Genomic DNA, 24,663 nt, shown 5'->3' with positions numbered 1-24,663 from the left:
CCTGGAACACGTATGTTCGCAGAAACTTTCTCAAAATGCCTTTGAAACCAACTAGTCCAGTAAATCTACGAAACTCTTGGACAAAATTGCAATATAAGAGATTTTTACACCGTCTTGTAGAGAAAAAAATTATGTACAATATATCAAAAGTCCCCATAAATCCCCTGGACGGAACATAGTAAAAAACAAGGGAAAAAAGGGAGAAAACTGTAAAAATTCAGAGGCAGATTTATTGTGCGCTCGAACTTCACGTCTGCTCTTTTTCTGTGCGGAGAAATCGAAAAAAGAAAGCTATGTTGTTTTATCGCTGGACTTGGTTCGATTTCTCCGTTTAGCGGGGGAAGGGGATGGGGAAAACATTATCCACGAGAGTTGTGCGATATGGCGGGTCAAGATGTTGCCTCCAAGGTTTTTTGGCTCGATGATTTAAAAAAAAAATAGTATCAGATTCGTAGCTTGCTTTTCTGCAGAGTTTTCACCGTAGGGCAGACAATCCATTGGGCGTTCGGAGTACGCGGGCAGATTTACTTCGACTATATTACAGAAACATAAGACAAAACTAAATGTAAAAAATGAAACAAATCAGGTAACTTCGGTAATCACAGGGAAAGATAATTAAGGTTCTGATCGAATTAAACAGGACAAAATCAAAGATGAGTACTAAATATTATCATCTTTGTCCTTATCAACAAAAACATCAGTATTGGAAAACGCAATCCCCTGACTGCCTTTGCAATCAAGTGTGCAAAGTCACCCATTTTTTCGGCTGCTACAGCGTTAACTGGAACAGTTAGAATGCGTATAGCTGCAACAAATCTTATTTAGCAGATGAGACGGAGCAGGTCTGATGTCTGTCATGATCGGAGTGATGCATCCGTCAAGTAATCTCCAACTCCAGTCTTTGGGGACGAATTATGACCCGGTATTACGCCAGTCCATTAACTGATACAAGACTATATTAATAAAGTTTCACAGCCGATGGAGTTAGTGGAAGTCTCTCTGGGTCCATACAAGCTAATATCTTCGAGCTCTTCAATTTTCCAAAAAATCCCTGCATCTAGCTTTGGTGAGGCACTCTCCTTTCATAGCCTTGTAGAACCACAGCAAAAGATTTTAACCATCTTGCTGGACTTATTCCTTCATAGAGCGCGGATTAAGGAATGCTTCACAGTTATTCCTAAATTCTCCATGGCTTTTCAGGAATTGCGGGACAGCCTGCTTTCCTGTTCCAAACAAACGGGACGTCGTGTCGCAACCAAGAAGAGAATGACCAACAAGAATATAATGACACACCTGTCCTAGCGACATTTTGGTAAAGTTGATGTGCCTGTACTTCGTTGACAGCGCTCTTTACTTGGTACTGGTTTCGAAGTAAAAGATCCCTGGTTTCCGGAGGCAGGTGATGGAGGAGAAGGATCAATAAATCAGTGTCATTTCCGACTACTGCGGTTACTCTTTTCCTTGGCTGCATCAACACCTGTCAATGCAATAAGAACGTCCGCATCTCTCTCTGCATGAAGGACAGTGAGGCCAGTTTGGACAAGCTTCTTACCAAGAGCTCGAATAATGTTCTGCTTATTGTTGGGATTCCGCAAGAAGTCCTCCTTCCTTTGCAGCTTCATACTTAGTGTGAAATTGACGGTCCGACACTGGATACCTTTCATTCGTCTAACCTAGGTGACATCTTCGGTAGACCAACCTGAAGTGTAACCATCAAAGAGGACGGAAGCATTGGAGTATTTCTGTGTCACGAATGAAACGTAACTGTTGCAAATCTGTTCGAAAGTGTTTCCCTATATTTTTCCGGCTCTTTTGATAGGACGTTCACAGGTTCTGCCTTTGCTAATTTCCAAATAGCTTTGCTAGCTCTGCTTTATCTGGCTGTCGTGGACATCGCGGATTGACGGTCGGACACTGGATACCTTTCGTTCGTCTAACCGGGGTGACGTCTTTGGTAGACGGACCTGAAGTGTAACCATCAATGACGACGGAAGCATTTGAATACTTATGTGTCACGAATGAAACGTAACTGATGCAAATATGCTCAAATGTTTCCTGTTTTCCGTTGAATATGCTGGAGGAGCCATCCGCCTTCGAACACGAATTTTCCAGGCTCTTTCGATAGGACGTTCACTGTTTGTGTCTCTTATAGTTTTCAATCGATTTCCCTTAGGTTGGTTTCATTTGCTGTGATGGCCGGCTTAATGATTCGAAAAGGGTATTAGCGTAGCTGAAGAGATCGAATCTGAGTGTTTCTTCCTAATCCCCTCCGGCTGTAGTTGCCACTGCTACAAGACGTTGGAATAGAAGATTTGTGTCAATTTGTATGTCTTCACCATCAGCTTCGGATATGTTACCTTAATAGGCCATCGTAATTGCTTTGCTTTTACGTTTTGAAGATGTAGCGATCGGTATCGGCGTCATCCATTGACTTCAGAATTTCTTTTCCTATCGCCTTTGCTGCATCCGCGTTGACATCCCTTGCTGCTGTCATACCATTCGATATATTGCGCAATTGACTGCAGTTTTCGTATGGACAGGACTGCGCAAAAAAGCTACTAAAGCCTTCACATCCTTTCTATCTCTTTCTATCCGAGCTGGTCTTGCGGAAAGGTGCTGATCAGATGACACGTACTCAACGCCGGTGAGTGACTGCATAAGCTCATTAATTTCAGGTCGCGCTGTCATTGACATTGTCCAGATCAACCTTTGCGTCTCATTCATCCTATTTCCTCTCGTGAGTCCCGCGCTTGTTTTCAGTGACTTCATCAGTACTTGCTCAATTACTAGGTCGGGCGAGAGCCCAGCCCAAAATCTATCGCTTCTTCGAATGACAAACATCCCATCCGCGATGTCTTTATACTGTTTCTGGTTACTTTCTTTCAGCTCTTCTATTTGATGAAGAAATATTCTCACCGACTTCGTATACAGATTGTGGCCTGCAGCTGCAAAGTAAGGGAGCATCTCAGAGAGTGCTTGAAGATATTGCACACAGTTTCCGGTTCGTTCGGCCCTGATGGTCTTCTTAAGCACTCCGAACATTTCTGAATACTGAAGCCATATTTTTGCAGTCCTGTTTTTCTGCAGCGTGTCTTGAAACTCCATCATTCACATTTGGAATCGACGCGCTACGTCTGCGTTGGATGCGTCTTCGAGGGTTACTTCCTCATTCAGTAGAGCCATACATATTGCCGAAGCTTCTGCAAAGTCTTGATGACTCGCACATATGTCATCTGTGCAGTCAAAACCATGCTATTTGCAAATGAGAGTGATCCGCAGTGCTGAATCTATAAGCTCATGCGCTCTCATGGCTCTTGAAGCAGCCTTACCGCTAAGGATATGCTTAATAGTGTTACCGGCATATAGGCATTCGAGCACTTCTTTTATTCCTGTTTCCGTCATCAAGTGGCCGATCGTTCCAAAAAAGCTTATACGGCAATGGAGACCACCGATCATTGGAACTGCTGCCTTGGACTATCAGCAGGCCCAGCATTGATGATGTTCACCGTTATTATGTACAAAGGTTGGCCGAAAGTTACGACTGGCACCATTCCGTGCTGGCGTGCTTTATCGGAGATAAAACGTAAGGTCGTGTATACACAAGAAAGATCGGAGGGATTATAGTCAATCATAGGCAGGAAAACAATCGAAGAAGCGCCTTTTTGTGAACCATGATGAATTGCTTGCATAAATTCACTCCATCCGACCTGTTTCGTGTCATGTATCCAGCTTGCCTGCCATAGTAGTTCATTGCCAACGATCTTGTCGTCGAGGGATATGGTCGGGATGGGGTTGTACACAAGACTGCTCTCCTGTTGGCTTCTGTTGTAGAAGAAGAAAGGGACTTGTCCAACCTGCTGGAGTACTTCAAGGTTCACAACTGCTATTGGGATTATAATTGGAAATTTGGGTAGCCTTGGTATGGCAGCAGCTAGCATGCCCATCCCATGGATAGTACATTCGCTGTCGATAGGGCAAATGTTGCTGCCGACATTGCCACCAATGAACTGGATGAAAGTTCCAGGAGTCATCCCCGGAAACTCTGTACCTTGAGTTACTGCGACAAAACGCTCAAATCAAAGCACTTCAGAGTAAGAAGTGGAAAAACCTACCCTAGTCAGCTGGTCGATGAGAAAACGTGAGCCAGATTGCTGGTGTTGCTGGACTCTAAGCTATGCTTGTAAACGAGCGAGCAAAGATTGGGGACGGCAAGCCTTCATTATTCCTTGATCGATTTAACCTACCAGTAGGTCCTTGTCTGATCCCGCGATTAGCAGAGAAAGAAGGAGCCTCAGAGAAGCTGGTAAGAAATTCTCAACTTTTTCCTTTTCTTCTATACTGCTCAGGCTCGGGTATTCAGAGTCTGTGCACTGCACTAACTTAATGTCATTCTTATTTATTTTGGCCACTGTCTCTATCATGAAGTTCAGCTGGTCTTCTTCCTTCGACTGTCGAGTTATGTAAAAATCCCGAAGGATCTCATGTGCTGTTCTTCGGAAAGTCACAACACCAATCTGTCGGCCTATGTCAGTTATAAGGTGACTGGTCTGGTCCAAGGAAAAGCCTCATCTTTTCTGATATATCTTTCACTGTAAACTGTTCATCTTCGAGTTCTTCGAAATAATTAACAGCTTTAATGAATACATATCGATTCGTACTCTCCTGTGGCCTTCCAGCAGTGTTCACCGGATCAGTTGCACTAGAGTACCACTTTGGAATCTCTTAGAGTTTTGAAGTAAGAGTAGCATGTCTTATGATACACTACATGAGCTGCATGCAAATCCGAGCTAATAGAATCCAGCCTGCCACGAAAAGTGTTAGCCCAATCGTCATTTTTTCTAGAATCGCAACACTGAAGAATCGATTGTTTCACTTCAATTGTGGTCACTTTTTGGCACTCGTCATTTTTCGCTTTTTTCTTCTCAGACGGAAGGACTAGCTTCGTATTGCAAAACATACAGTTTGACTTCATATCGTAGCCTATAAGTCTTGACTAGATCTAGTGGATCTGTTTAGAGAAACTTCAATATCACTGGAATCGTCATTCTTTCTTTTTACGGGACAAGTTATGGATGTCGGACGGCAGTAGTCTTTTCTGCACTGGCTGTGTACTATTTCACCGTCTTCAACTGTTATCTTTTCACCTCGTTGCATACTGGCCTCATTGATCCGAAGAGCTCCTTTGTTTGTGATTATGACACTTTCACCACCATTACGGATGGTGCGGCTATAGATCTTGCAACGTTCATCTTATTCCTCCATGAATAGGGTATCATATGAAAACTTCAAACAAAAATTTATTAGGCAAGAAAGAGGAGCTATTTGGACAAGCCACAATGTAGTCACACTTGTGGCTAAACCCAAACCCAAGCTCCGTTTCGGATATGAAAACAACCCACAAAGCGAATTTGTCCGTAAGATTTGTGAGCTCGACACCTCTAATCAGCCTCAAGCCAGGAGGCACAGTTAAGAATTTTGACCAATTAAGTGGCATTCAGACATAGGACGTAAAGGGAGGAAGCAAAGTACCTTAAGTTGTATGTAAGATTTACCGCTTGTTCACACGTAAAAATAGAATTTAGGAACTATACAGCCAGCGTCTTAGATATGACGCGTCGCACTTTCCAAGTAACACAAATTATTTCCTTCTGTTTTTGCTCTGCCTCACGACATAAAATATTTGAAAATAGCCTGAGCTATAAGGAAAGCTCCAAATTTTCACTAAAGTTTTAATTCACTTTACGACCTTAACGACCACTTTAGATCAGTGTGGGAATGTACTTTAAACCTTACGACTGGTCGTAAAGTGGACTTAAAGTACTTTGTGACCTCCGTGTGAGGGCTGCTTTAGAGAAAGCCATGTATTTTTTCTCAAAAACGGCTCCTTATATTTTTTTCATAAAATTGGCATTCTGGGATTTTCAAGCCTAATATAACAATCTACATAGGTTACGACTTGTTAAAATTTGTTAAGAACCTTGATTTCGGGAAAAAAATCCTGTGATTGCTGTAAAATTTGTGAACATTTTCAAGAGCATATTTATGTCATATTTGCCTAAGTAGTGGTTGTGTCATTTTTAGTGTTTATGATGCAGGCAAAATTACATAAGAAACATAGCTAAGTGCAAAGTACTAAGTTTAATGATTCTTTTTGCACAAGTTTTTTTTCAGCAGTTGACTAGAGAAAAAACGTAAATTAACAATTGCTTAAAATTAACAAACTTTACCATCAGAGACAAGATCAAGAAGCCAATTTGAAATAATGATAAACCAGAATGAAGAGCAAGGAAATTTGTAGTTAGAATACTTGCAAAAACAAAATTGCAACAAGTCAAAAAAAAAAGGAAAGAACAAAGAAATATGAGGCTAAAAGACAAGCAGTAGCGAAAATTATATCAAACAATAACAGTTACGACTAGTCAAAAACGAAATTGAAGAACATCTAAATATGTGGTTAAAAGATAAGCAGGTGTGAGGGCTGCTATAGAGAAAGCCTTGAGGGGATGGGCTAGCTCAAATTTCAAAACTAGGTCACTAGTCTGACGTTGTATTCGTATCCAAGACATTGGGTTTAGCCACGAGTATGACTATAATGTGGCTCGAGCGTTAGTCCATTAGCCATATCATGATAAAATGCAAATCATTGTCTTAATGACGAAGAATCTTAGTACTATCTACCAAAAGCATTATTTTGTTTCACCTCACGCCGCTTGATGTCCCCACAAAATTAGATAAAGGAAAAACCCCTCGCTGGCTTTGTCTGTGTGTTTGGAACTCTCTTCCCACAAGCCTTCTCTTTTCTTGCTTTGAACCTTCCCTTTCTTCCGGAAGTTCTCATTGATAATTATAAAAACAAAATTGTCTTACCTTTATAATCAGTAAAATGTGTCCAATGCTTATGTTAAAGCTTTCACTAGGTGGCAGCATGTGTATGTACTTAGACTTATGGCGCATTCACACATAGCGGAAATCCGAGTGGATTGTATAAAACGGTCGGAAAAGCGGCTCGGTTTTCAAAAACCACTCGGATGTCCACTACGTGTAAATGCACCTTTAGTGAATCTCCAGCAAACAGGAAAAAGGGAAGCGCTATGGAATAGGATATTGAAGTCTCGTATAAATAGTGCTAGAGTGTTTTAAAACCGTGTTGATAGACCTTTGTATCCTCTCCAAATTCTGTACAGCGTCTGACTATCTTTTCCCTTTAGTGGATATCTTGATTTCCCCCTCTTTTTCCCTTGTAACTTGAAAACGGGGGGAAGGCTAATGGCAGAGCAATCAAAGTAACTTATTAATTATTCTCGCACTGGGAGACCCCAGAAAACAAGTCTTGCAGACTACTGTACAGGATCTTTATTTCCCCCCTGTAAGTGGGTTAACGACTTATTACACAGCAATAAAAAAAACGAATATTAAATCTTTATGGACCCAAGAGCATCAGGAATGCCAGTGTCAGTATCAAAAACTATCAGCCATAGATTTTCAAGTTTTCCCCTGGATTTTTCCCTTTCCCCCCGTTTTTCACCCTGTTCCGCTAAGGGGATTCTTGGGGACTTTTAGTATGGTGTACAGAATTTTTTTTCTCTACAAAATGTTATAAAAATCATTTATATTGTAATTTTGTCCCAGATCGTCAATATTTTCCGTAGATTTTCTGGACTAAACTCGAGACTTCGAAACCTACTTGCAATTCCTAAAAACATCGAATAATAACATTGCCTTACTAATTACCGTTTTTTATATATGTATTGGAATAAATTAATTTAAAATTAGATTCTTCAATATTTAGTGCTACAAAGGTGAAGCCAAGTTCTGCGTTCAAGAGAAATCTGACTTGTCTCCCCGCGAAAAAATCGAATGTCGCTCATGTTTATACTTAAATGTTCTTGGGAGCACTTGCATCTTGGTCCGGCTTTGTATAATGGTTGAGATAGGGAATGATCATACTTTATTGTATTTATATTCAGTGGTTTAATCTAACCTGGCATGAAATCTTGTTCGGTCAAACTTTATGAACCGAATTGCAACTTTACTTAAGTATTGCGCATTAAGTATTAATGATGTGTCCCCTTTATCAAACTAACTTTCCGCTTACGTGCCTGCTAGCTAATAACGAAAGTGTGAGAGCTCGTGACCTTGGTCTTTTCGAGCTTTATTGAATTGGATGGGGCTCAGATTTCTGAAAGAAAATACCAAAGGAAAGTAATTTTCAATGAAAATACCTCTCAATCCAGGGGACAATTCTCCTCCCGATTGATGTGCTTTAATGAAGGTTTAACGGCGAAAGAGAGAGAGAGAGAGAGAAGAAAACATCCTTGCTACAAACCTAATATCTCGTGATACTAGCCACGTCCGCCTATTCCCTTTTGTTCAATATGGAAACAGGACATCCACAGTCCTTACATAACTAAAGGACTAACAAGTAACTGATAAAATGGCACGAAATTGTAAAACCTAACATGTATCTTAATTTTGAGAGTTAATAAGGGTTTTATTTGAATATTATTAATAGGCTTCAAAAACCGGTATGGTTTCATGATTATTTTTAACGGATTAAAAAGAATCACGTTTTTCGTTAACTGATAGTATGTGACTGCACTAATTTGTAATTTTTAAATCATTTCTTTCTTTTTCAAATGATAACTCTGATAGCGCAAGTCCCGCGCAACGTACGAGTCACCAGATTATAATGATTTAATAAATAAGCTAATATTGTGACGGATTGGAGGGAAGAGCCAGGGATGGAGGTTGTAGAAGAGGCAGTAGACAAGAGTGCTGCCAGAAATTTCTCCAGGGGATAAGTTTTATCAGTTTCTTTTTTACCAGGGTTTAAAAGGGACTAGTTTTTATTTTTCCTGTCTAATAAATTCACGAATGTCTTCTCGATTTTCAGGGGGCATCCCCCTGGCGCCTCCATAGTGGCACCAATGGCGGTAGATCTTACCTCATTTAGGCTGAAAATAAACACATTAAAAAATTAAGGGTTGGAAGTGAAATTGCCCTAGTGTCTCGTACCCCCTCCTGAAAAAGCAGGGAGCCTAACATAGCATCAAGGCCGTATCCAGGGGGGTAGGGAGTTTGAACCACTACCACCCCCCTGGAATGTTTGTTCGACTCGTAAAACGTTGCAAAAATTAATATAAACAAATTTTGGAGCGCTTTTGAATTTTTTTTTGTACCCCTTCCCCCCGAAGAATATTTTGTACCCCCCTCCCCCCGTAAAAAAAAATCCTGGACATGGCCCTGCATATCATGTCTGAAGTTAGCCATTAAGATAACAATGGGAGATTCCATAGTGGATCGTTGAAGACCATCCCCACCCTCCTCCTAGAGAACTAAGCATATGTTATAAGCCAATTTCCCTGTTCTTCTGTAATTTTAATGTTGTTCAGTCTATGATTGCTATTCTTTTAGGGTCACTATAGAAAAGGGTACGCCCTTTTAAATTTGAAATGTTATGAAGATGCCCTCGTCTGTTTCCTGTATTGTGCAGCCTTGAGTGGCAATGGTGACTCTGCTTTAGAAGAAGAAATCGCTAAGGTAATATATGGAATATTTGCCTTCTGAGGTTGACAAGCTGTGTCCCTTTCTCTATGCCCTTATATATATATATATATATATATATATATATATATATATATATATATATATATATATATATATATATATATATATATATATATATATATATATATATATATATATATATATATATATATATATATATATATATATATATATATATATATATATATATATATATATATATATATAATCTACATTAGCACTAGTTTGCTATTGACGCACAATATTGCTTCACAATAGCACAGTTTTTACTAAACTTTTCAATTTTGGCATTTTAAACTGTTTATGTGGGCCTTTCTGTGTAATCAAAAACGAGTTTAATTTCCGGGTGGGCTCATCTTTCCTCACATGCAGCGCCCTATTGGGTTTTAAATGGCCATTTCAATTGCAAAATAGATTTTGACTTTAGCAACTTTTTAAACAATTTGGTTTCCCTTTCGAGGATTAAAGAAAATGGTAGAATACCTTGCAAAGTAGCGACTGAACAATTATTGCTTCTAATTGTTGTCCCGAGGAATGGAACATCCTACATCAAAAATACATTATTGGCAGTTGTGTTTATTAAAAAAAAGTCCACTGAAATTATATACTATTCATTTGCCATTTTTTTTATTATTTTGGGGTGTTAATATTTGTTATTCACAAATTTGTCCATGAAAGTACCAAGCTACGAGTCACTCAAGTGCTTGGCATCTGTATATATCCAAGGGGGGGGGGAGGGGTGTTCAAGAGACCTGAAATCACCCCCCCCCCTCCCAGATCTCAAAATTGTTTCCATATGCCCTTTATAATTAAAATTTGCCTGCTATTTACCGGTTTTGCGAATATACTCTCCCCATAAAAAAATATGTAAATTTTCGGCAGTTCATATTATTGACTTACGAATAAAGTAAACATACCATTCGATGCCTTTTTCGTGCTCTTTCCAAATATAACAATCTTTTTGTCAGAAATGAATTTTACCCTTACCCCTATATATACCAATTCAGGGTATATATTTGCACATTAGGGGGGGTGGGGTAAATTTTATTTCTGATGCAAATGAAAGTTAATTTTAAATTTTACCCCCCCCCCCCTGATGTGCAAATATATACCCTGAACTGGTATATATAGGGTTGGGAGTAAAATTTATTTCGACAAAAATTATTATAATATTCGTAAAGTACATGAAAAAAGGCATCGAATAGTATGTTCACTTTATTCATAAGTCAATAGTATGAACTGCCGAAAATTTACCAAAAAATGTGTTCTAATTGACTGGTCTAAGTTTAATATGTAAAATAAAACACATGCGAAAACGGTAGGGTTGGTTGGTTTGGAGTTTGAATGTGAACATAGTTCAAATTTTGCGAATTATACGAACAGTTTAAGAAAAAATAGGAGAATAAAAAGAAACAGTATAAACATGGGTAAAGCTTTTCATAAAAAAAAAAACAACAGCAAAAACAAACATACAAATATAGCCCGATTATTTCGATTCTGCGTCCAGAAATCTTTTTCGAAGGGAAACAAATATAAAAAAGAAATATCGACAAGAGAAGAAAAATCATGTTTTAGAACAGTGGATATTAGCGGTTGGCACTGTTTCTGTTTTTGGCCAAAACAGAAACGGTAAAAGCCGGCATTGAAAAAACGGAACAGAAACTAAAACGTTGAAAAAAAAGGGAAATCCTTTTCTGTTTTTCCGTTTTTTTACAGAAAAACACAAACTACCTATTTTTACTTAAAAAACGGCCGTTTTAACAGATATTTCTGTTTTTTTCAGTTTCTTTAGATTTACGAGAGTAAAGTGAATATTTATTAATATAGATTAATAAAAAATACCAAATATACAAAAAGACCAAATATATGAAAAGACCACATAAATTAAAAATTATCACCTAAAACATTCGGAGTTCAAGTGACTTTGCAGTCATTCGTGAGCACTGCTTTCGCGTAAAGTACCCAGCAATACTAAAAGCACTCTCACTGGGTACTGAAGTTGCAGGGACTGATAGATGCATACATGCAATTTCACTTAACTCCGGGTAAGCGTAAAAGTTTTGAGACCAAAATTCTAGTGGATTAGAATTATTTTGTCCTGATCTTCGTCTCTCGCTCAAAAACACAGGAACTCTCTCCTCATATGCCCTGAGAATATTTGCTGCCACGCGGTCAATGCTCATACTGTTGATATTTTGCCTCGTAGAGTTCATCCGTAACCCAGTCATGTCGCGAAACTTAGAAAACAAGCTATCTTCTTCATCAAGAGTCTCTGGTGACACTTTTCAGTTAGTCTCTGCCTTCGTAGGAGCGACGTCAATAGGGAAAGACGTGGAGTTCGATTGGATTGGATCGAGTTCTTCTGTGCTTCTCTGCTCGGAGATGAATTGCTGGAGAAGCGAGCAGATGGACCGACGAGCTGACTCTCTGTCTACATGTGTCATTTTTTCATAAATTGCAGGATCCAAAAAGCCAGCTCTTGTGAAGAGCATCATATCAAACTTAGGACTGACTGAAAAATATCTCCTGAGCTGAACAACTAGAAGTTTCTTCAGCCCATTGATTGACTCAGCCATAATACTAGTATCTGGAGTCTGACAAAACAACAGTAATCCCTTGATCATCAGCACGACTTTGCTTGCCGAAACATAATTGTATCCACTAGCTATCACTGCTGCCTGTTTGAACGGGCGAAGAACCTCAATGGCAGTTTCCATGATGGACCACTCATTGCTCTGAAGTTAGAGCTCTCTAATCTTAGTGTCACGTAGGTTTTGGTTGAAGAAGTGGCGCAGTGGCTCTTTTCGGGAACAATACCTTTCTATCATGGTAAGTGTGCTGTTCCATCGAACATTCATGTCTTTTGTGATGGATGGACTAAGATTATATGTCTTGCAGATAGCTTCAAAAACATCGTGGGATTTAGAAGATACTTTTAGGATTCTAACCAGCTTTCGTATTTTTACCAGTGCTGGTCCCAGCGTCAATACTTCACTAGAGACGCCTCTTTGTCTAGGTATTGAGCTCTAACTATCGCTGTCAAGGTCTGGATCATTTAATTCTGAGCTACTATCATCATCATTACTGCAGTCGGTATACTCAGTTTCTTCAATGTCATCATCTCCTACAATCAGGTCAGGAAAGTCATCTTGTTCAGCAGTATCAACTTTGTCATCAGATTCAGAACTGGATCCTGAATCATTTAGGTGGGGAACACTCACTAAATCTGCCTGGTTTCTGCATTCCCACAGCTTGAGGGCATTAGTCACCACATTATGCAGGTTGTGTGTAAAGCTTGAGCTTCGCATAATGGCACCGTCTCTGAGAGCCTATACTATATTAGCTCCCGAATCAGTAATTATAAAGTAGACTTTCCGTAGAATTCTGAACTTCTGGAGGCTACTACGGATTGCACGAAGAATAATGGCGCTAGTGTGAGCAACTTTTAGTCTCTTAAACTCAAGGATTCTATGCACCAAAGTGAGCTTGCCGTCAGTGCTTTTCATCACATAATGAGCTGTAATACCTAGAAAGCCAGACCCCGTTCTTGAAGACCAGCAGTCTAGGGTCAAATTCACTTTCCGGACTTTCTGGAGTTCAGCTTTGAGCTGCTTGACCTTCCTTTTCTTTGCTGTAACTAGATGTCTTGCAGCAGTACAAGCTGAGGGGCCAGTAAGACCTCCTGTAAGTTTAGAGATTAGAGCCTTTACTCCTGGTTTTTCAAATATTGAAATAGGAAGCTTGTCAATGCAAACCGTTTTGCTACACAACTTGTTCAGCTTCAGCTGCTGCTGCTTTGTTGACTTCCAAAAATTTCATATATCCCTTTTCTTTCCAGTGACTTCAAATTGAGTTGGGTTGGTTTCATATGAGCTGATCGGCATGCTGAACTGAGACAAGGCTGTAGAATGTGACTTCTTTGGAACAATACTTGGTTAAGGTTGTTCAGCAATTTTGTGTTTAACCATAAGGTGATTTTTATAAGATCTTGCAGACCCCTTTGTTGAATTCACATCTTTTTTGCAGTAATTGCAGGTCATTAGAGCAGCTGTCTTATTCCTGGTGCCAAGTTGCTCCCACAACTTGACTTTCTTTGATGGAGGGCCCTCTCCAAGTTCTGAGTCAGAACTTGATGAAATGTTTCATGCCAGATTTGATGTCATTTATGACAGCATGTACATCGGTACCTGAAAAGCTTATCATTACTATGTGCATGGAGCTGTGCTGTTCTAGTTACTCCTGGGAGTGAAAATAAGAGTATGAAAGAAGAACAATTCAAGGAAAAAAGACACTTCTCTGTTGGACAGAGCATAATTTTATTCCATAAGCAAGTATCTTTTTTCTGTATTTGTGAATACTCCTCATATGTTATATTAAGGGAAATAAAAGTATAATATTAAAAAAGCAGGAAATAGTAAAGCGTAGGCCCAGAACTCTCTGATGTAGCTAGAAGATTTTATAATGCAGATAATAGATTGACTAATTAGACCATTGGAAATAAGCTGCTCCAAATATTTACTAAAGTATATGACTATTTGTGACATTTGTACGGTAAAGAATATCGAGGCTATTCACATTTCCTTCCTGGGTGCTGCAAGTGAACATGCCTAAAATCAACATGTCATTTGGGAATTTTATACCCTCATGCTGAAGGGTAGATCATCAACACGTTCAGCCTACTCCTTTGTTTAACAGTCCCTTGATTATAAATTTCAATCAACTAATTCAATAATGTTGATGTGAGAAACCAGGGGTAAAGGTGCAGATTAGTTCCTCCTGATCAAACAACTTATTTCTTTCTGTATATTATTCACTCAATTGGGCTGTAAAGTTGCACATATACTGTCCAGTAGAAATAGGATAAAAAAAATCTCTTACTGTGGCTGGGTTCCAACCTTTTACTTTTCGTAAGCCTAGTAAGCCCTGCAGCACTAGCAGAGGCAAAATCAGCAAGATTCGTTGAGTAGCTCCTATATCTGACCATTGGGTATCAAAGATTTTCTGTAGTTCCGCTTCTGCTAGTGCTACAGGGCTTACTAGGGTAATGAAAATTAAATGGTTGGAACTCACCCTGTATATCCTGGTTCTGTTGGTAGGGCCTTTGTGCCCTACACTACAGGGGGAACTAATCTGGGTGAAGGTGCAGTTTAGCAACCCCTGATAAAAACAACTTATTAGTTACTGTATATTATTCAGTCAATTGGGCTGTAAATTTGTTCAGATAGGGTTCAGTAGAAATTGGATGTAAACAAATCACTTCTTAGCGTATATCCTGGTTCTATTTTCAGGGCCTCTGCACCCTACGCTACTGGTGTAGCTAATCTGCACCTTTACCTAACCAGGTAACCATCTACTTACCAAGACTAACCAAAGGGTGTAAATCCAAGTAGACTGCTTTAGATTAAGTTTTACTATGGCGAATGTTTTCTTCAATAGCAAATCTTTTCTTCGGAAGACGTAGACAGCGGTTTTCGATAAATGGCAAGTATAGCTAATCCAGTTCCGCTTCTGCTCATGCAGAAGCTCATTCTCTTCATTAGCAAATCTTTTCTTCGGAAGACGTAAAGACAGCCCTTTTCGATAGATGGAAAGTATTGCTAATCCAATAAATGTCGCCAGACTGCGATATGTTGATTTTCTTAATAAAAAAACGTAAAATTAATAAAAAGGGTTTTAAAAAAAACAGAAACGGAAAAAACGGCCAGAAAAAAAAACGAAACAGAAACAGGAACGGTACTAAAAAAACGGCTACCTGTTTTCTGTTTTTTTCGTTTTCCCCCAAAAAAAACAGAACAGAAAACGGTAGAAAAAAAACAGAAACAGAAACGGCGCCGACTCCTAGTGGATATCAAACTTAGTTAGACACTGTACCCCTTTTTTACCCACACAACATTATAGGTACCCCTTCTCAGTTACGGGTACTAAGTAAACTATAGCCAAAACAAAGTTAAAGGGTTGTCTTATTTTTTTGGTTGGCCGGCCGCGTACCCCCTAAAATGTTTGTGTACCCCCAAGGGGTACGCGTTCCACAGTTTTAGAGCCACCGTTTTAAAATAACATTACAAATTTGCAACAAAATAAATTAAAGGTAAAAAAACTAGCACCTGAAGAAAACTTATATAACACCAAGCTATTTTTTGAAACTTAATCTTTAAGAAGATGCACCTAGAAAAATTGTGTTTTTGTGACATAACGGTTATCTAATGAACCAATGAAAGCGTGAGAAAAATTATTGTTGACGCAGTTCCATTGGCTGGTTTCTTTCGAGTTCTGTAACACCAGATCAAAAGTATTGCTAAGCTAATCTGACGGATATTGTCAACAACAATCATAAAGAATGGTCGTGATATTGATCATTTTCTTACTACTGGCCACTGAAGTGGCTGCTTGATCAACAACTGCTTCCGTGATAAATAGTGACATCAGCACAAATGATGAAACTGACTGCAGACTTTACTAATATTATCATGTAACCTCTTTTCATTATATAACTGGTGTCTTAAGATATAAATCTTAGCCGGTTTAGAGGTCGTGGAACTTTTTTTATCTGAATTCTTTATATAGTGACGGATGGTGGAGGTTCTTCCTCAGTTTTTATCGAAATGGGGAACTTGATACTTGAATTGATTATTGCACTCTCTCAGCACTCGATTTTTTGGAGCATTTATGCTTACATGTTCGAGGTATGGGTTAAATCACTCCGAGTACCTAGGTGGTCTGGTCCTCAGAGCCAGAGATCGGTGGATTTTTCTGGTAGGGGGAGCGGGCTATTTCAGGGAGCCCCAGGCTTCTGACCAATATTAAGGGGTGAAACGATGCCTATGTGAAGGTATGTTTCAAACGTAATATAACTCAAATTTATAATCCAAATATTACTGTTACATTTGAGCGAGACGGCTTGTTTTCATTCTCACTCCGTTGCTAGTTAAAGGGTTGTGTCAACCTTTTCCCCTTCCGTCTTCTAGTTTTTTTTTTGTGAAAGGGAATTCCTGCTCTGAGGCTCTTCTAGGCTCTATTCCAGAATTGCTAACCCCGAAGGGGAATTTAGTAATTAAAACTTTAACATGCATAAAATCTGAGTTAAAACGTATTTCATCCCCCCTTCGAATAAATGGTAGGTTTCATTAGGCCACAAATTGCTTATTTTTACTCATTGTTTCGCCTACTAGGTCAATATTCTGGTGAAAACATACCGAAACTGTGGAATAAACTAGAGGTACAATTAGTAAAATCACCCCCCTCCCTCCTCTCCCGAAAACTTTGCTACAGAACTAGCCCACATGTAGATTAAGGCAGAGAGTTATTTCTGTGCGTAGGAAAACTAGTTTGATCAAACAACAAATTGAGTGAGAGCAATGTGGCTAAGGACCCGAAATTGGTAGCTAAAAGGTCAATTCAACAGAGACCCTATATGATGCAGTAGGTGTACCAACAGAATAGGTTTAATCTGCTCCGTGAGTGCCGCCAGGAAATGTCTCAGAAACTGTTTTTCCAGGAGCTTTCCAGGGGGGGGGGGCGTGCTCCCGTTGGGTTCATCGTGACCATAGCCCCCTGCCGGTGCTCATGATTTGCTCAATCGACGGTATTCTCTCTAATAGATGGGCATATTTTATTCCCTGTGCTTTTGTTGCATGTCAGACAAGTTAAGTTAACGAACATTAAAATAAAGTTTGTACTACTCCTATGTATTTCTTTCTAGTTACTAAAAGAATTATTGGCCCCGCCCAATCAAAGAAGAAAACCCAGTGAGATTGGTCAGGCTTCAGGAAGAAGCGCATCTAGCGAAGGAGAAGACTCTTACCAAAGCGATGACTCGAACTCGGAAACTGAGGTAAGCTGAATTGTGATCGGAAAGTGAGGTAAGCTGAGTTGTGAAGTCCACAAATTATGTCGAGCAAAAACGTCCGAGAGACGTTGTGTGAAAAAGAAATGCTTCTTAGAGTACTTATCTAATTAATAATAACAGAGTATAGACACAGATTTTTAATTTATTTGTTTTTTTTTATTCCTGTCTGGTTTTTCTTGATTTTTAGCCAATTTTTTATTTTATTTATTTTATTTCGTAGCTGTAAAAGCTAACCAAATATAACTTCAAGGAATGAAAGCTGTTCTGAATTCAATGTCCTCGATTAAAAACTAGCAGTATTCTGCAATATAATTTTTTTTTACTTTATTTTTATCTTGCCAAATTTTCACTTGCATGTTTTTTTTTTGTAGAAATGACATCAAGAGTCATATTTCGACTAACTAAAGCGAAAAACGGTCTCTTTAATTTGTAAACTGACAGACAGGAAGTGAAAGCTCTTGTGTCTTACCCTGGGAGCAGATGTACCAATTGGGATGAGGGGGAGGGGTTGCAATTGCCCCTATAGATTTTTCGCCCCTTCCTCGGTAAAAAAAAAACAAACACCTTTTTGTTCTTTTCTCTTTAAAGAAATCGAAAAACTGCAAATTTGCATCATAGATTTTGAAAAATACATTTTGCCCACCCCCGAGTTTTTGTAAATTGGCACCACTGCTTGAGGGTTCATGTCACTGAATGACTAAAAAAAAATCAAGACAAAATTAAAATGTATTTATTTCGTTATCTATTCTGGTTCTCGCAGACGTGTTTACGTAACTATTGGATTCTTAAAAAATCGGTTTTCCACTTCCACAAGCTTTACAAAATACCTGTAACTTTTTTGATTTGTTTCAGTTCTTTGTTTCAAACGAAGGGTGGATGAAACAAATTTTATTTTTTTCATACTTACTTTAAATGAAAGTTCAAATAGAGATAAAATCCTTTTAAAAGACAGTGTTTCTCAAACATTGATAAAATTTCTCAGAAAATACTAATTATTTCGGTCGTATATGCAGTGACCGAAACGTTTAGTATTTTTTGTGAAATGTTTTCACTGTTTGTGAAACACTGTCTATTCAAAGAATTTTATCCCTATTTGAACTTTTATTTATCGTCATGGAAAAGCAGATTGGTCTCCGAAATTATCTACGTCATACTTGCTTTCTCTTTTGTAATCTTTGTACCCAACGCGTATGCCGAAATTTTATTGTAGGGAGCTGGAGGGGCTAAAGACGGTTAGCAATATGAGAACAAAGTAAATTTTAAAAATTATGAAGTTTCCAATTTCGGTAAGCCTGAGTGTTTCCCTTGCATATAAACATGTTTGGTACTACAGCACTTCTAAATTAGGAATGTCATTTTAATAGCACTTAAAGAAGGGAGGAGTACCCCTAGGTTCACTCATGCACTCACAAATGAGCAAACTTCACTTGTTGCGAAGTTACCACCTTTAACAGTTTTAGTTACTTTATCAAACAGTTTATTACGTTGAAAAACTTACTCTTTATCAGGCAACTAGGGATTTTCCTTACATAATGAAAATAGATTATTTTCAACCGTGACAACCGTATATAAACGTAACAACCGTATATAACAACAACATAAACAACCGTACCGGCCACAGAAGAGCTGTGCGCTGATAAATACAAATTGGATGTCTTAAAAATCTGGTTTGAACATAACGTCGATTAAAATTACTGTGATGCGAATCACGAATATCGAATTCCAGCAATATTGTTCTGTGAGAAGATAGGGTAAAATGCTTCCCCATAGAATTCTTCTGCTTATCAAAACGAGAATAAATCCTTTTTTCTTTCTAGTCTCACCTAAATGTCATCCATATTTTTTCAATTAATAATACTGTGTTTTATGTTAAGCCTTTGAAGAAGTTGCGATTGTTTTCGTATTTTAAGACAAGTTTTACAGTGCTATCTTTATAATACTTAATCCTTTTATTAGATGCAAGTAACAGAGAGCGAAGAAGTCGTCCGAGGTCCCACCATTGATCACTCTTTCAATATATCACCTCATCCACGTGCAAGAAGTCTATTTGAAAGACTGAAAGGAGAGATGGCGTCCTTTCCAAGTAAGGCATAGCACATATCTCTTCCATTTTCTTGTTCTATAGGCAAACGATCGATGGTTTCAACGATCGACGAACATGTGTTGTTCTTTTAAGTCAAAATATTTGAAACTTTTTTGGGTCATTATTAGGGAATCACGTTTTTCTTGAAGAAGATGAGGGGGGGGGGGGGCTTGATGTGTTTCCCCTAGATTTTGAAAATCTCCTTTTTTTCTGTTTTTTCATTGAAAAAATTGAAAAACAACCAATCCTCTAGATTTGAATAACACACTTTTATTGTGTATTTACAAAAAATAAAAAAAAAATAAAATAAAAAACTATTGCCCCCCGTCATACATGTCCATTAATCGGTGCCCCTGAGGTATAAAATTCTTCAAAGCAGCAAACTAGTGAATTATATAAGAATTGCGAGAAAAATTCATGAAATTTCGAGCGGCAGAGGATCAAAGTCCCTCACCCCCCCCCCCCTCCCCCGTTTACGCTTTTGGGTAGGCTATATGAGATACCGAATCTTTGGTAGTTCTATTGAAACATTATCAAGGCCTGGAAGAACTCTTGGTTTTGGTAACTCAAACGGCATTATGTAACATGCCATAAATTTATCAGAGGAATGCGAAACAGAAAAAAGAAAAAAGTATTTTTGACTGTCATTAAGGATCAGTTATTTTTAAAAGGATCATTTTTTTAGTCATCCAAAATATGGCAAAAACAACATCGGTATATGAACGATTATAGGCTATATATTTCAGTAAGATTACAAAAGACTCTGGGCTCGTATACCCAAGTGCGTTAAAGAAGGGCCTTGGGTCTCAACCCCTTGAAGGCTCGCAAATTGCTTCATAATTCTGATAAGATTCACTAGATTTAACTGCTTTGAAAAATTTGATTCCGCCCGGTGGCACCAATTCACGAAAAATGGTATTTTGGTATTTGGGTATTACTATACTATTTTACTAATACTATTTTGGTATTTGGGTATTACTATACTATTTTACTAATACTATTTTGGTATTTGGGTATTACTATACTATTTTACTAATACTATTTTGGTATTTGGGTATTACTATACTATTTTACTAATACTATTTTGGTATTTGGGTATTACTATACTATTTTACTAATACTATTTTGGTATTTGTTTTTCAACTAATTTTGCGAGTGAGAAAAGATGATATAAAATATTATGAAAAAAGGTCGTAGGAAACGTGTTCTCGTGTTGTATCGGTTGATAGAACTTGGTTTTTATTATTATGAGGGGTTGGACTATAAAAGACAGTTTTACAAAATGTCTCATGGATCGCTTTCGAATTTTACCGAAGCCGGGGCTGTCTCACGGTATCAAATAAGTAACAAACATTTTAGAATGATAATAGTCTAATTTAAACAAGGAAAATTACCATTAGAATTAATAATGTTACTTGTATTGACATTTTTGTAACTGTGAAGCTTTCATTGAAACAATAAGTATTGTAAATGGCTACGGCACTATATTTGGAATATACTTGATAAGGCAAAGTTTTATTATCAAAATGTCACAAGCGAACAATGCCGGACTTCTACATTTTGATATAAAAACAATAGCAAATAATGGAATAAAACTAGAAGGATGTAATAGAATAAAAATAGAATAGATATAAAAGCGTAATAAAAATGGAGAAAACGAAAATGTGGTAGAAGTTGAAAAAAATAAAAAGGAATGGAATAAAAAGAAAAGGTATTCGAAGCACAGAATATCAAATGGGAACAATAATTTAGCATAGGCGAAGAAGCATTACCCAGTTTTGTTAATGTTCATTTTAAAGGACAAAATATCTTTCTGTTTTTCCCGCTCTAATCAAAACTTTATGCTGTTTAACTTGCCACCTTCTGAATCACTTTAGCGGACTTATTCAGATTAAATTTTGGAGCGGGTTGTCACATTTTTAGTGATGACTTCAGTTTCCTTTTCTTTTTAGGTTTAATGAGTCAGCGATATGAGCGGAAACCTAACCCCAATAACGTCTCTCAGGATGACTTCGAGTGCACTTTGTGTTACAGGCTACTTTGGCAACCTGTAACTATTCCATGTGGACACACTTTTTGCAAGTGCTGCCTACAGCGTTGCCTTGACCATAGTTCGCAATGTCCTCTTTGTAAATTTTCGCTAGAAGGTTATTTGGAAGTTCGGCAAATCAACGTCACTGAGTTTCTAGATATAGCTATATCAACCGTCCTACCGAATGAATATAAAGCCAGACATGAGGTTAGTCTTCTTTATCACTTTCTTTATTTTCTTTTTTCAAGTTCTCCCGTTGTGCGTTCAGTTCATTTTGGCAAAAGTAAATGTAAATGTTATCGTGCAAATACATAGCATAATCTGCCACACGTATTCAAACCTACCTGCACACAGAGCAATGAGGGGGTTTCTCCTGTTATAGGTCCGAAGAATCGTCCTGTCTCTCGGAGAGTCGAAAAATAAGGGCTTAATTATGTAGTTTTTTTTTCGTATTCTGCCCCACATCCTTTCAAATATCCTCACCCCTCTCACTAGGCTCTGACTGCTGCGCAATTAATTAATCAAATGTACTAATTAGAAGCAGACTATACAACATTTTTGGTGTTTCTAATAATCGAAATGACACTTGTAATTTCAGTGAAAAAAAGTAAAAAAATGTCAAAGGCTTTTTGTTCTTTTCTTTTGGAAATTCCGAATGTTACACTTGTGAAAATATGTTACCGTACCTCGTTTTTGCTGGTAGAAATAGCTGAGTTTCTGATGTCAGAATTTTTTTTCCCGCCGCGGGTGCATATGAAACCTTCCTAGTACAAACAACATGCAAATCTAACCATCCGAAAGTTTTCTTTTGAATTGATGCAGCTGAATATAACACAGTTTTTGCAGAAATTAACACGGTTTAGGTTTTCTATGAAATCATCCCTATTTACTAATGTTTAAGTAATATTGTTATTTTTAAGCTATATAAATAAATTAACCGTCAAGGATTTCGACCAACAATCATATCATTCTAATGCCTTTTGGAGAAATACATATAATAGTACTAAAATGTCATAAACTTAAAAAAATGACATTAAAGATGTTCAAGATGATTTATCAAATTGAAAGGAAGAATGTTAGACATGTTCAATTTTTCATCCTAGCAATATTTCCTAAATAATTATTAATTACCAATAATTACGTAAATATTACCTAACCAAGTCATTCGCAGTCTTCCAAGAAACAAATTATTCATCAGACATGGCATCAAGCCATTGTTCTTTTAAAGCTTGAAGCTGTACTGCGTGAAATTCTGACTTGAGGCAAAGATATTCTAATTGAGATCGTGGTAATCAGTTTTTTAATACTGTTCTATCGTCTTGGGACACTCTTTAGTTTAAAAATATAGATAAATTCGAGAATCAGTAGTGTCTGGAGCACCAACTTGCAGTAGCAGTCTCTGTGTTTGAGGCACTTATGAGCTGTATTTTTTTTTTTTTTTTTTTTTTTAGTGAGCACAATATAAGATGTTTGCAAAAAGGTTGTGCTCAGATAGAATTAGAGCAGCTCCTCCTCTTCCAAATTTTGAGAAGTTTTCATAATTGTATATAAAATACATAAAACGGCTTTCCAGCTACGTTTTGAAATCTGTAAGTGGTTTTGTAACAGATTGAAGCCACTGATGTTTTTTGTTTTCCGAACTAAAATCCTAGTTCTACAATTCTAAAGACAGGACCCTACTCATAACTTTTTTGGGGGTAGGGGGAGGGGTCAACTATAGAAAAGGTAACTTTTTATCAATGAAATTGCAAGGAAAGCAGGTTTTATTTAATTTCGATGCTTCCGGGTCGGAGGTGGTTCAAATCTAGACTCCTTCTCCCCTGAGAGTTTTTTTTTTTACAGACCAAACCAGTAGAAGTATTTTTTCAAACCGTACTTTAACTCTGTTTCACTAAAATAAGGGTCCGCTAATTTACTTGGGCTAACATTTATTGTGCTTTAATCCTGATACGGGACCAAGGCTGGTTCAATACCTATAGTTGACCATTTGTTTTGATGCTAAAAATATGTTGCAGCATAATCGGATTCTCCTATATGTTTTTGAATGGTTATCCATTAAGGATTCTAATAGTTCCAGGAATTTCGTTGTTTGGTGAAGTTTCCAGGGATATAGCCAAATTTGTCCCAACGACATGGGCGAATCTACAGCATTTTTATTAAGGGGGCAAGAGGGATCCATATCCAGATAGTCAAGGGGCATGGGATATATAATATTTTTTCTCCACATTATTGGGAGGAAGCAACAGTCCCCTTACCCCCCCCCCCCCAAAAAAAAAAACAACAACAACAAACAATAATTTGAGTTATCAAATTATCGTGCCGTTGAGTTACCGTCGTTGCTATCACTTTTAATGATTAAAAGGAATTTTGTGGGGAGCGTTCAATGCTTCCTTCCACACAAAATTATCCGCCGGACGTTCATTTTCAGGTGGTAACAGAGCTTGAATATTTTGTTGATTAACACGTGAAAATTGGGGGGAGGGCAATTTTACCATTTTTTCTCAATAAAATACCCAACAAAGCTTGTTCCGTGGAAATACCTCCAAAAAAGGTAGTTTTTCAAAATCTAGGGGGGTGAAAATAAATCCAGGGAATTTCAAATTAAACCAATGTAATTAAACAACACTTTTTATCGCATAATTACAGGAAAGTCGTTCCTCTTTTTCCCTGTGGCTTAAATCTGTTGTGCACAAATGTTTGGTGCCTAATTCTTCTGTTTTTTCCTTAATATCCTTAAAACTTTTTCTCTTCCGTGATGAATAATACTTTTCAAATCCTTCTTCGTTTATTTATTCTTTTTTGTTCTTTTATAGGTTCATGTTGAGGAAATTAAAGAGTTGGCGTCTGGGTCTGAAATTCCTATTTTCGTATGCACCTTGGGTTTCCCCACGATATCCTGCCCATTACATGTCTACGAGCCGAGGTATCGATTGATGATCCGACGCGCCATGGAAACGGGTACTAGAGAATTTGGAATGTGTGCTGCATCTGCCTCTGAAGAAAATGGGTCAGTATACCCTTTTTTTCTTCGTACAAGTTTTTTTTATTATTATTTAATTTAAAAGTTAATTTGTTTTCAATCAAATTTAATTTCGAAATTCCCAAATTTCAAAGATTAGATAAAGTGTACCTGAT

The 24,663-nt window shown here is 37.8% G+C and overlaps 1 protein-coding gene across 2 annotated transcripts in view; it reads left to right on the top strand.

The window, feature by feature from the left end:
• LOC148955838 (LON peptidase N-terminal domain and RING finger protein 3) overlaps positions 1-24,663 on the top strand; it is a 112,068-nt gene that overhangs the window by 67,009 nt on the left and 20,396 nt on the right. For both annotated transcript variants that reach the window (XM_089104505.1, XM_089104499.1), the window contains 5 exons: positions 9,415-9,540; positions 17,267-17,398; positions 19,370-19,496; positions 21,449-21,735; positions 24,342-24,535. In XM_089104505.1, coding sequence (XP_088960631.1) covers positions 9,415-9,540; positions 17,267-17,398; positions 19,370-19,496; positions 21,449-21,735; positions 24,342-24,535 — 866 coding nt within the window. The remainder of the gene's footprint in view (positions 1-9,414; positions 9,541-17,266; positions 17,399-19,369; positions 19,497-21,448; positions 21,736-24,341; positions 24,536-24,663) is intronic.

The sequence above is a fragment of the Artemia sp. Qi Xiang Cuo genome, chromosome 2, assembly GCF_049724085.1.
Source record: "Artemia sp. Qi Xiang Cuo chromosome 2, ASM4972408v1, whole genome shotgun sequence".
In the NCBI taxonomy this organism is placed as follows: Eukaryota; Metazoa; Arthropoda; class Branchiopoda; order Anostraca; family Artemiidae; genus Artemia; species Artemia sp. Qi Xiang Cuo.
This window is presented reverse-complemented; position numbering and strand designations above follow the sequence as displayed.